Source organism: Salvia splendens, chromosome 19 (genome assembly GCF_004379255.2).
Source record: "Salvia splendens isolate huo1 chromosome 19, SspV2, whole genome shotgun sequence".
NCBI lineage: Eukaryota > Viridiplantae > Streptophyta > Magnoliopsida > Lamiales > Lamiaceae > Salvia > Salvia splendens.
The window spans coordinates 27,759,771-27,771,980 of NC_056050.1; the positions used below are offsets into that span (position 1 = coordinate 27,759,771).

The 12,210-nt window shown below is 36.9% G+C and overlaps 1 protein-coding gene across 2 annotated transcripts; it reads right to left on the reverse strand.

The window, feature by feature from the left end:
- Positions 1 to 2,062: 2,062 nt before the first annotated feature.
- Positions 2,063 to 8,353, reverse strand: LOC121778195 (LRR receptor-like serine/threonine-protein kinase ERL2). Of its 2 annotated transcripts, none has more exons than XM_042175499.1 (27): positions 7,937 to 8,353; positions 7,212 to 7,350; positions 7,017 to 7,088; positions 6,854 to 6,925; positions 6,693 to 6,764; positions 6,538 to 6,609; positions 6,388 to 6,459; positions 6,229 to 6,300; positions 6,070 to 6,141; positions 5,928 to 5,996; positions 5,754 to 5,825; positions 5,594 to 5,665; positions 5,427 to 5,498; positions 5,280 to 5,351; positions 5,138 to 5,209; positions 4,985 to 5,056; positions 4,827 to 4,898; positions 4,665 to 4,736; positions 4,514 to 4,585; positions 4,369 to 4,440; positions 4,214 to 4,285; positions 4,054 to 4,125; positions 3,906 to 3,979; positions 3,678 to 3,809; positions 3,270 to 3,608; positions 2,807 to 3,174; positions 2,063 to 2,731 (listed from the first exon to the last, which is right to left on the reverse strand). In XM_042175499.1, the coding sequence occupies exons 1-27, from the start codon at positions 8,028 to 8,030 to the stop codon at positions 2,372 to 2,374; spliced, it is 2,943 nt and encodes a 980-aa protein (XP_042031433.1). In that variant the 5' UTR covers positions 8,031 to 8,353; the 3' UTR covers positions 2,063 to 2,371. The 2 variants fall into 2 exon arrangements, with proteins under 2 accessions (XP_042031433.1, XP_042031434.1); XM_042175500.1 differs by lacking the exon at positions 7,937 to 8,353 and adding an exon at positions 7,451 to 7,680.
- Between the last annotated feature and the right edge of the window lie 3,857 nt (positions 8,354 to 12,210).

Below are 12,210 nucleotides of genomic sequence, written 5' to 3' on the forward strand. Positions count from 1 at the left end.
GTCCGCCATTGGAGATGCTCTAAGCCCTCTTCCCTTCGTCTCATGTTGCCAAAATTAGCCTCTTAATACTATTAAGTATTATCCCAAAATTAAATAGATCAAACTTGTAGAATATGCAAATTGCAGTTTTATCTAATCAATCAAATCAAGCACCAAAGTTTTACCAATATTTTAAATTAATATAAAAAATTTAAGTTCACATATATCATACAAAAAGTTTAACACTCCGTCTAAATCATTTAACACAGTTAACTTTAATTAATTTTTTATTCTTTCTCTATATATTACCTAGCACAATTGGTTTAGTTGATTATGTTAACTAGTAGAAATTCCTCAATAACTTTTTCATTAGTTAATGCAACTTTTCATCAGCATCTCCATCTGTATGGATTCATGGAAATTCCTTTAGTACACACTGAGCTAGTTGCTTGCTGGTTGCATTTAGATACCGGAAATTTTGTTGTTTCTCTAGCATTGACATACTTGGATTTTACATGATTTTAGAGGATGGTTTTGTATGAATTTGATCATATTTTGTCTATTATTGGGCGTGTTTATATCTATTTCTCTATTATGTTGGTATGTTGACCATTTTGTTAAGAATGTGTAGAAAAATGTATAAAATATGTGGATGCGCAGCAGCCTTGGTTTGAGACCATTTTTACTGGAGATTTTGAAGTCCAATCAGCCCATAATGCATACCAATCTCTTTGTCTTTGAAAGAGCTTCGCGTGGGTATCTCGCACGCTTCAATCGGAGTTTATAGAAGAAGTTATGGTCGTTATAAGAACACTGCGCGTTCTAGAAACTTTCACGCGGCCGGGTGAATTTTTACCCTGTAAATTAACCCGACCGGGTACGGTGTTTCTGCGCTGAAAGGGTCAGAAACTGGTCGAAAATCATCACTCGGTCGGATGATTTTTACCCTTTATAATACCACCCGGCCGGGTACGTTGTTTTGGCGTATTCTTTTGCCAAAAACGCGATTTTGATGGGGGATTAAAGGAGAAAACGGCTAGGGTTCACGTATTCTACACCTACCGTCTCCAACATTCACACACACCCCAAAAAGGAAACAGGAAGAAGACTAATGAACAACAAATCACAAAAACATAATTTGGAAGGACATGCCCAGGATCATTTTCATTTAGCACGCTAAATTCGGCAACAATTAAGAAAAGTAATGATTTTTTTATTACTGGCATAATTTTTGTATAAAATAATAAAAGGTTAACGGTGTTAAATGATTTAAACGGAATGTATCAATTTAAAACACTAATTAAACTTTTTGTATGATATATGTAAACTTAAAACTTTTTGTACAAATTTGAAATATTGGTAAAATATTTTGTATGTATAGTGTAATTATCCCCCTAAATACATTCCAAAAACTGCATCTAAACAAACATAGTACTCTCTTCGTCCCACTTTAGGAGTTCCGGTTCACCATTTTTGGGTGTCCAACTTTAGAAGTCCCGGTTGAAATATTCCATAAATGGTATTAGACCTCACATTCCATTAACTTTTTTCCACTCACGTTTTATTATAAAATAAAACTAATATAAAAAAATATGATTCACATTCCACTATTTTTTTTCACCAATTTTTCTTTACATTTCTTAAAACTCGTGCCAAACTCAACTGGGACTCCTAAAGTGGGACGGATGAAGTACTACTCAAAATATATAATATTTAAAATAATGTGAGTTATATAAAAGCAAATAAGACTTTTATGTTCCTAATTAATTAAAGTAATTAGAATGTTATTCACACTAATTATATTTTAAATGGGATAATTAAGTGCCTGCACTACGAATAGAGACAAATTTTGCTTAACTTTTAGATTTACAAATCATAAAAATTTGAAGTAGAATTTAATTTTGTATGATTAAGTGTTTAATTTTAATGAATAATAATTTAAATTCATACTATATTAGTATATTATAACTTCAAATGTAACTGCATAAATTTGAAATTACAACGCATTAAATTCTTTATACCAAATAATATATATATATCCTACAAGTAAATGCAGCACAACTAATTAAAATCGAGAAAGAAATAAAATAAGAGGCGAAATTCATGTGATTAGCATTAATTAGTGGCAGCAATACAAATATGGACAAACTGCATGCCTACATCCTTAAAGATTTCCATATCAAAACAGTCCAAACATAAAACTAAAACAATAGTATAGTACATAATTTTTGGAGCAACAAAGTATCAAATTTTTGATCTCCTATTGTTAAAACATACGCCATTTCCTTCCCTTCCAATCCATCAAACTGAGGGAACAAAATTGGGAATCCCTTCTTCAACTCCATTTCAATTTGTTGCATCTAATCATATCACAAAACCACCAGCCAAAAACTTACAAAGTGTTCTTCGAGATCACCTCTCCGAACCTCACAAACCACTGAGGGTCCGAGGAGGAGTTTGAGACCTCGTGCTGCTGCTGAGGAGTCTGCGGCTTGCCTACCACGAACTTGGCATAGTCGATGCTTTTAGGAGGCGTGGTGGCAGCGCAAGGCTTCTTGGGAGGAGGCAGCGGGAGCAGCGAGACGAGGACTCTAGCCACCTCGTGCATAGTGGGCCTCTCGGATGGGTGGCGCTTCGTGCAGAGCAGCGCCAGCTGGAAGGCTTTCCTCACGTGGGAAGAGTCCATGCACGTGACAGACACCTCAGGGTCCACGGCCTCCATCAGCGTGTTGTCGTCTGCTTTGGAGAGAACCTGAAGCCCTCCACACAGTTATAGCATATGAAAGGAAGGCTACACAAAAAATGGAAGGTTGAAGAGTTTTTTTACCAGCTGATGTAAATTGGAGTCGTTGTCTACAGCCTTCTTTCCGGTCAGGAGCTCCAAAAGAACGATGCCAAAGCTATAGACATCCGACTTCTCAGTCAGCCTAGACGTCCTGGCATACTCGGGGTCAATGTAGCCTATTGTCCCAAGAACATAGGTCGAAGCATGAGTTTTGGCCGTGGGGAGGCATTTTGCAATTCCAAAATCGGATAGATGAGCTTCAAAGTTGTCATCGAGTAGGATGTTGGAAGACTTGACGTCCCTGTGGATGATCTTCGGGTTGCAGTCATGGTGGAGGTAAGCAAGTCCATGCGCAGCTCCAACAGCAATCCTCAGACGCGTCTCCCAGTCCAGTTTCACCTTGGAATGACCTGCAATGTGAACGTATTTCAAGAGCTTAGTCCTATAAAGATTATCTCCAAACGAGGACTGAAATGAAGGTGAAATGAAAAGGAAACGCACGAACCATGAAGAAGATTCCAGAGAGAGCCATTGTCCATGTAATCATAGAAGAGGAGGTTTCCTTGGGGGGAGAGGGAGTATCCGTGCAAGGTGACAAGGTTCCTGTGCCTTATACTTCCAACTGTTTCTAACTCAGTCTCGAACTCACGAGAGTCATGAGGAAACTGCGTGTAGAGTCGCTTAATTGCAATAGGTCGGGAATTCTTCAACACACATTTGTATACTATGCTGGAAGCTCCATATCCTATGATGTATCTCTCATTCAAATTCTCTGTGAGCCTCATTATATCCTCATATGTGTGTATCGCCATGTCCATGTGAAGGACAACGAGCTTCGACGAACCTGATCACGGAGAGAGAAGGTGTGAATATATGAGAGAAAAGGGCGAAAAACAAGAAAATATGCATAAACCTTGCAGTGAGTTCTTGGAGCCCTTTATGAACTGCCTAGGTTGGTTGGACTTGTATATAGCTACTAGCACCATGGATAACAATGCGATAAACCCCAGCACGATACATACAACCGTAGTTCGTGAAAATACAGCTGAATCGAGACATTAGCAACTCAAATCAGAATCCAAGAATTCAAATAGAGATCAAGTATCAGGCAATCAAGGCTTAGTAAGATATCATACAGAACCTTTAGCTTTAGAGGGGTACGGATCGCATATCGAGCCCAACCAGTGACCGCAGAGTAAGGCGTTCCCAATGAAGCTGAGTTCAGCAGCGATCATAAGAAAACAACAGCAATGGAATAAACGTACATGAAATAGGATTTTGATGTCTACCTGTCAGGTGAAAAACGAGAGAAGTTTCTGCCAGAAGGAACAATCCCACTAATGTTGTTGTATGAAATATTCCTGCAACAGACCGAAAAACGTATCATTAGCTACCGAAGGAATGGCTGGTTTAAACGAAGACGTTGCTCTTAGCCACAGCGGGACTCACAGCTTATCGAGGCTCAAGCAGTTACTTAGTTGTTCTGGGATCTTTCCACTGAGATGGTTGTTGTTCAGTATTCTGTATCTCAGAGGAAATTGTGTTCATAAGTAAGCATAAATGGAACTTATTAAAGAGGACCAACTCAAAAACCATCAACATACAGAGAGGCTAAGTTCTGCAGCTGGCCCAACTCTTCGGGGATGCTACCCGACAACGTGTTGAATGACATATCCCTACACAATGAATGAATTATGAGAAAATTATGATATATTTACTATAGGTAAGCTGACTAGGAAGGTGTCTCACATGGTCTGAATGCTTCTAAGATTGCTAAACTCAGCAGGAATGGGTCCGGTTAGATGATTATAACTTAAATTCCTACAGTGAAAAGCATACAATTACATATTTTCCAGGAGCAAATGAATGTAATCAACACTGTAAAGCACATCAGTCTTACAGAGTAAGGAGATGCTCGAGGTCACCAACGGAGGCAGGAATAGTTCCTGTGAAGTTGTTGCTCGAAAGATCCCTAAGGAAAGGAAAAACAGAAGAAAGTCATACGATACGATCATGTTATTAGTTATTAAACTTACAATGTAGAATATTTTGAAGATCTTACAATGTATCAAGATTGATTATGTGCCCCAGCTCAACTGGAATGCTGCCTCTGAATTCGTTGGAAGACAGATTCCTGCCGATCAAGAAGAAACAATTTATTCCAGTCATGTGTGCAATAGAGTGCTAAGGGCAACAAGCCAGGGAATAGGTAGAAAGTACAGGTATGTGAGGCTCTCTAAATGCTTCAAGCCCGAGGGAATGGATCCATTTAGTTGGTTTCCTTGCACATTGCTGCAAAGATTAGAGTTAGCAAAACCAAAAAAGGCAAACACATCTGAGAAGTAACTTCTGGAGAATAAGTAGACATCTTACAACTGATTCAATGCCGTGCAAGAGCTTATATTTTCTGGAATGGGACCTTCAAGGTTGTTGTTGGCCAGATTTCTGATGGAAGTAACTAAAACATTCAGCACTTGTATGATTGATTGAAGGTAAAAAGGGTACAGTGACTCACAGTTCAAAAAGCTGTTCCAGTTTCCCAAGCTCAGATGGAATACCTCCGGTCAGCTGGTTATCATTCAATTGCCTTCAAAATGAGCCGTATTAGCATCAAGCCACAAAAACTGCTATGTAACAACAGCTTACTAAGTCAAGAACTTACAAATAACTAAGCTTTGTCATATTTCCCAGCTCGGGAGGTATTGGACCAGTAAGTTTGTTGCCATGAAGATACCTGAAAGTAGAACAATTGGATCCTTAGAGACCATTCAAAGAAGAGCTGATGAATAAAACAAAATCATAATAATCAATAAAAAAATTCAGACTAACAGTTTTCCTGTGTAAGAGAGGTTGCCAAGAATTGGTGGAATTGGTCCAACTAATTCATTTTCGCTTAAATCCCTGAAAAAAGTAAGCGAGACGATTATTTCATGTATGCTTGTGATAACTCTTAGAAAACCATTCAACAAGAGATGAGCAGTATGCTTACAAGACAGCAAGAGCCTGCATCAGGCCGATAACCTCAGGGATCGCTCCCGTCAGCATGTTTCCCTGTAAAGACCTGTCCATGGCATCCGTGCTACATCAATCTCGACCTTAACACCATAAAAACTAGCAAGAAATCATTCACCGGATACAAGGTTAAGTCAATCAGTTAACTTACAGCGTAGCCACTTGTAAAAATCCGATATTGTATGGAATATCACCAGTGATCTGATTGTAAGATATATCCCTAATATGCAAAGGTATAAGACATTAGAGTTGAACAACAGAGGCTTAAAAGGAACAATCATAATTATACTCACAGAATCTCAAAGCTTGTGCAGTTACCAATATTGCCGGGTATAGCCCCAGTGAGATTATTGCCTCTAACATCGCTACAGATAGACGAGCATAAGATTGCAGCAAAATTCATTCATATGTTAAAAGTGTAAGTTCAGTACAGAAGAATGAAGAGCACTTACAAATACCAAAGGCCAGTCAGTTGGCACATGTCGGGGGACAATGTTCCCGTCAGCATGTTTCCTCGTAAACCACTGCAGTGAGCAAAATAACATGTTAGTACACAGGCACTCTTTTTCACAATTAGGTTGACGATTAGCAAATCCAGTTGCATTACTTACAGATATTGCAGCACTTCATTCCAGTAAATTAGCCTTGGTATCTCGCCTGTAAGCTGGTTTTGAGCAAGATCACTTGAATCCAACACAACAAACAGTCAGAAAACACTAACTATGCCTACTTCTTACAAGGATGGCAATCAGTAAACTTACAGAGTTTTCAGATTAGGATTTTGGGTTAGTGTCGAAGGAATTGGACCAGTAAGCTGGTTGTTCTTCAAGTTCCTGACACGGGTACATAATTCGCACATCAAGCTAAACAACTAACAACTTCATCAGAAATAGCACAAAGCACGTATATAACTCACAATAGCTCAAGCTGCTTAAGCTTAGAGATCGAGAAGGGAATGTCTCCTTCCAGCAAGTTTTCAGACACATCACTGCCAAGATATAATTAAAAACAATATACATCATCTAGATTCTTTCAATGGCAACCATACCACACAAGGAAGACCAACACAACGCTTACATAAGTTCAAGCAAGACACAATTTCCAATCTCATCCGGGATTTGACCTGTTAATTTGTTTCCTTGAAGATCTCTGCCAAAAAAATGCAAGTAAGAATGAAGCCAAGACAAAACAAGACAAGAAAGGTAAGAGAAACAAACAAGCTATTGGATTAAACACTTACATAGACTCAAGATTCCTCAAATCTCCAATGGCAGGTGAGATTTCCCCACCCAGGTTTAGATTTGACAGATTCCTTCATCCAAAACACCATAATAGAAGCTATGGTTAAGCAAAATCAAGAAAGTAATTTGCTGAAACTAAACCAACTACAACCAAGTATGAGTCAGGAATCAAAAAAGGAGGTAAAGGGACATACAGAGCAACAACAGACGTGGTGAGATTCCCACAAGATACACCTCTCCATGAGCAGAAATCATCATTGTGCACTTCATCCCAGTCCAGCAGCACATTGGCCACGTTGCTGAAGGAAGATTTGATCGCCATCAAAGCTTTGCCTATCGCCATCATTATTTAACAATTAAAAAAAGTAAGCATGACAAATAGCAAAAATGATTACAGAATAGTAAAATAAAAAAAAGTAAACATAGGAAACGCCTTTTTCGAGATTCTCCCCAAATACAGTATTGTGATGATGGTCGTTAAATTCTGCTTCGTCCCAACATGGATATCACACGCACATTTCACAAGAAGAAGGGAGGGTGACATTGTTTTAAAATTATACACAAAAAAAGGAAATTTAGTTCTTTTCCTTTAATATTTCTGCAGAATTGAATTCCAGCTATCTAAGAAAACCCAGAAAAGTACTAAATGATTTTTCTCTGAGAAACCAAGAAACATGAAAAAGTTTGAAAGCTGAAGAGAGCAAGAAAAGCCCAGCTTCATCATTTAGATCAAAACAGTCAGCACACCCTTTTCCAGCTTAGATGCCAAAAATCAAAACTTTCTAAAATTGGCAAACTATTTTGAAAACGAACAATGGGCGCAGCAGCAAAAGGCCAAAAGTCACATTCTTCAAAATGAGAATCTCAAGGACAAAACAAACACCCACCAAAAAAATGTGAATGTTAAAAAAATGGATACCTTCATCGCTGAGAGATGAAGAAGCGAGAGGAAACAGAAGTAGTAAGAAGACGACAGGTGCAAAACGGAGGGAAAAACCCTCTTCCATTTTCATCTTCTTTCCTTCAAACCCACAGGAGAGGAGCTCAAAAAAGGAGTCTTGGAGCGGAATTCCACTTTAGTTGGTCTTGTCATTCATCTCTCTTGATAGCTGAATCGTGATATTGGTGGCAGTGAATGTAGGAATATGTGTTATGAGAGAGAGGGAGAAAAGAAGCAGGCGTTTGGCGTGATATGGAAGGCAGAGGAGCAGAAGCAATTAGGGAAGGGAGAGAGAGAGAGTTAAATGTTTGGCAACAGCACACAGCAAGCAGGGGTGGCAGTGTAGTACTGTTAAAAGCTAGGACGATGCGTTATGAGGAGAGAGAAAATGGAGTATTATGAGAGAGAGGAAACGGCGGTGAAGCGACGTTAAGCAGTTTGAAGTAAAAGGATGTGAGATGTGTAGCAGCGGCCGTCAGCCGTACTGCCGTTTCCCAAAGAGGCTACACTTTTTTCATTACTCACTTTTACTATCTACATATCCACGCGCCGCTCTTAATCATCTTTTTTCTTTGGAAATTCTGCAATTATGGTTTCAAAATCGCAACTTGGAATATGGGATTCAGATGGTTTGAGTATTGAAACGATAATGGGATTAAGATATAAGGTTCATCTATACTATTTTTCTCTTATCCGTCCCTTAAATTATTATTCATGGTCTCACTGTACTTTTTTACTTCATTTCTTAACTAAGGGACGGAACCTACAACCCTCTATCTCTTATCCGTCCCTTAACCATCTCTTAAAAAAATAATTCCAACGGATAATCCATTGGCGAATAGAAACGCGCCACGTCGACTGCTCAGCGGCACGGACGTCGTCCGTCGCAGCGAGCACCGCTGCGGATGCTCTAATATTGATAATTACCCTTTTGTTATGTGTTTTCATATTGGTAGTTACCCTTCGTTGAGTTGCGGGTGGATGGGGATGGTCGAGCGACTGGCTCCATGCCTAGAGAGAGACGCGCGATGGGCGCTGCTAGAGGCGCGACCACTCACGAAGTCCGTTGTGGGGGCTGAAGGCGCGATGTACATTGATTATTGAAAAAAATGCTATTGTTGTTTTTTTTGGAGAAAAAGAAAGAAGGAAGAAATGAAATAAAACAGTTTTTGGATTTAATGATTTTAATACCTAATTAATGGCATCCTTAATTAAAATTTTTAATTTCTTAATTACTAAAAGTTGATTTCATTAATTAATGTTTTTTAATTTATTTCTTATTTAATAATTTCCATAATTAATGGTTTCTTTGACTAAATAAAATTGGTGGAATTCCTTAATCAATAAATATTCTATGCACAAATATATATTTAAATATTTTTAAATTTTAATGAAATACTTTGGTATTATATATTGTCTCGTGTTTTCATTTTAAAAACTGAATAATAAATAGTGTAAATTAATGTTCCAGCATGGAAAGAGATTGTTTCGGGTGTCATCCATTGTAGATGCTCTAATTACTAGTAGTATTTTTTTGCTAAAATTAGGAAATAACTCATTTTAAGTTAAACAATCCCAAAAATACGAGTTATTTATGGTGGGACGCGTGGAGTACCATTTACCGTGATACTCCCTTCATCCCGAAAAAATTAATAAACTTGTAAATAACATATATTTTAATGTATAATTAATAAAATAAGAGGGAGAAAAAAGTTAGTGAAATTGAAGTTGACGTTATAAATAATAATTGAGTTACTAGTATATCAAACCACGCACCACATGCACTCTCTCACCGGCGCGTGGAGCAAGGAAGAGCTTTAGCGGGGCCTAGTCTAGTTTTATGCAAGTAAAAGTGCTATTTCCACACCTCTATTTTTTATCTATCATTTCTCCACTTATTCACGAATTTTTACACAGTAATAACAGTCAAAATATCGAAGAAAAATAAAATATTCTGAGTTGAGTTTAGACCAAAGTTACTTTTACTCTGGGTCAAATAAAAGTGGAGGAACCTTTTCTATTTCTATTAATAAAATTTCTGGCCTAATATTTCAATTTTTTCCTTGAAATAGGAAGGGTAAATCCATTTTCTTGATATGCAAGGAAATTTTTTTCGACCCATTTTGGTGACGTGGATCGGTTATATATGGTGATGAAGCCAAAAGTTTCACAATTTTGTGTTGGAATCATTTATGGGGAAACAATTTCATGCATTTGTTTGTTGAGATTGGAAGATATTTGGAAAAGGGGATATTCCTTAATTTGTGGTTGAAAATGTGGGTGTTTGTATATATGAATATTTCATTTTTTTTAATTGATGCACACTTAATTTACTTGTATGGAAAAGGTTTGGATCCCTAGTGTGGTGAGGAGCAAGTTAATATATATTACACACATTTTTCTTAATAGCGCCAATTCCCATTTTCCCCTTCTCCTATTTTATTATCTTTTTATTTAATACTATATATTACACACCTTTTTTTAATTGTCGTGCTGAAAAGAAATGTCTCCACTATTATAAAACTATAAAATAGAGGAGTAGAAAATAGATTTCTAGTTATTTTATTATTTGTTTGGAAAGCTTAGTAATTTTTTTTTTCAATAACTTAATACTTGTCCAATATTAAATGGATATAGATCATATAGTTGTCTTACATAAAGAATGAATTTAAAAAGACATCATTCACCTACACATAACAGCATTAATTTAATACATTTGAATTATGCATCTTTTCCATTAATTATGACCTACAATTGATGAGGAAGACCTAGTTCATATTCCATAATTAAAATTATTGTTTTAAGTGGTTTAGTACATAATTGAAGTTATTGAACTGCTTTCAAAATAATTAATTACTTCAGCAAACAAATGATAGTGGAGTATATTATGAATGTATGATTTCGAATGACGAAGTCTCATGTCCGTTTTGCATGCCTAGATTTTATATGCAATAAATTAATTCTTTTATATATATGTCCATTCAAAAAGAAAGTATGCACTCGTTTATAGATTGTTTTTTATAAACGAGTAGTATGATAAAGATTTCAATAATGGATTCTATATTATTCAAAATGGAGTCCGATGAATCTGATAATAACTCAATTATTTAAGGTCCAAATGAACACAATTTGGTAAGAAAATTTTGAACCATAACACAATCAGCTACATTGAAACACCAAAACATGCACATGATACAAATTCGTTTGTGACAAAGTCACTACAAGGGGCAAATGACCCCTCTCATTTCCAATATATATACATATAGTATAAAATCTGATTTGGCACTTATTTGTTTTAATCTATTCACTAATGTCCTTCCAAATCTCAAAATTTTCCCTATATTATGATAATTGATAGTAATAGTTGTGTAGTTACCGTTGTAAGTTATAACAGGGCCCCCATTTAGAACTTAATAATAATGCAACTACATTGGAAATAAATGAAACTTAGGCCATTTATGTCGTTGAGCAATAATGGTCACGTTTTATTACGCATACATAAATAAATAGAATTAATTATATTAGCAAAAAAAAAATAACTGTAATTTTGACTAATAGTAACATATTCCATTTACACAAGTCAATTATGCTCTAATTAAGGGCATTGCTAAATCACATCTCTCTATATGCTCTCAACGAGGTCAAAATTCTTTTACATCATTATCCCTTTCAAATTATACGATAAACTACAACTCAAATAAGCCATATGCATGATATGCTAAACCAAACCTCAAATCATAAAGCAACATAGTAATATTTTCATTTATAAGTACACTACATTAATTAAAAGTAAATCAAAATTCAACGATAAAATCTGTTAGCGTGCGTCAAAACTTTAATGCGGCCACGAGCTTGTTCTTTGCACCGAGAAGCATGTCCTCTTGCGAATTCTCAAAATCGAGGCATTGCATAATTAGGTTTTCGCTTGTAACTTCGAACTTGAACAACTTTCCTCATAAGCCCAATCAGTCACGTTTCTTTCATCTCCTATTATCATACTATCACGCAGTGCAGTACATATGTGCACAACGGCAGCCATGCACGATCGGCACCACATTCGTACAAGGTCATTGAAAATCGTCGCCCATCGCGATTGGCGCACGCTCCACGTCCTTTCTGGCCGGGACAATGCTCATTATTGAAGAGTCTAATCATAGGAATTTGGATATTCTTGGGGAGGGGAGGGATGTTTGATTTTGAAAGGAGGAAGGAATGGCAACATAGTGCAGTGCAGCGATGGAGAGAGAAGGAAG

What these genes read in the sequence shown, in the direction of transcription:
- LOC121778195 (XM_042175499.1), bottom strand. Translation starts at nt 8,030, where the DNA reads ATGAAAATGGAAGAGGGTTTTTCCCTCCGTTTTGCACCTGTCGTCTTC. An exon ending in CTTAAGCAGCTTGAGCTATT is followed by an intron (nt 6,610 to 6,692) that starts GTGAGTTATATA and finishes TACCCGTGTCAG; the next exon opens with GAACTTGAAGAACAACCAGC. An exon ending in TGCTTGAGCCTCGATAAGCT is followed by an intron (nt 4,126 to 4,213) that starts GTGAGTCCCGCT and finishes GGTCTGTTGCAG; the next exon opens with GAATATTTCATACAACAACA.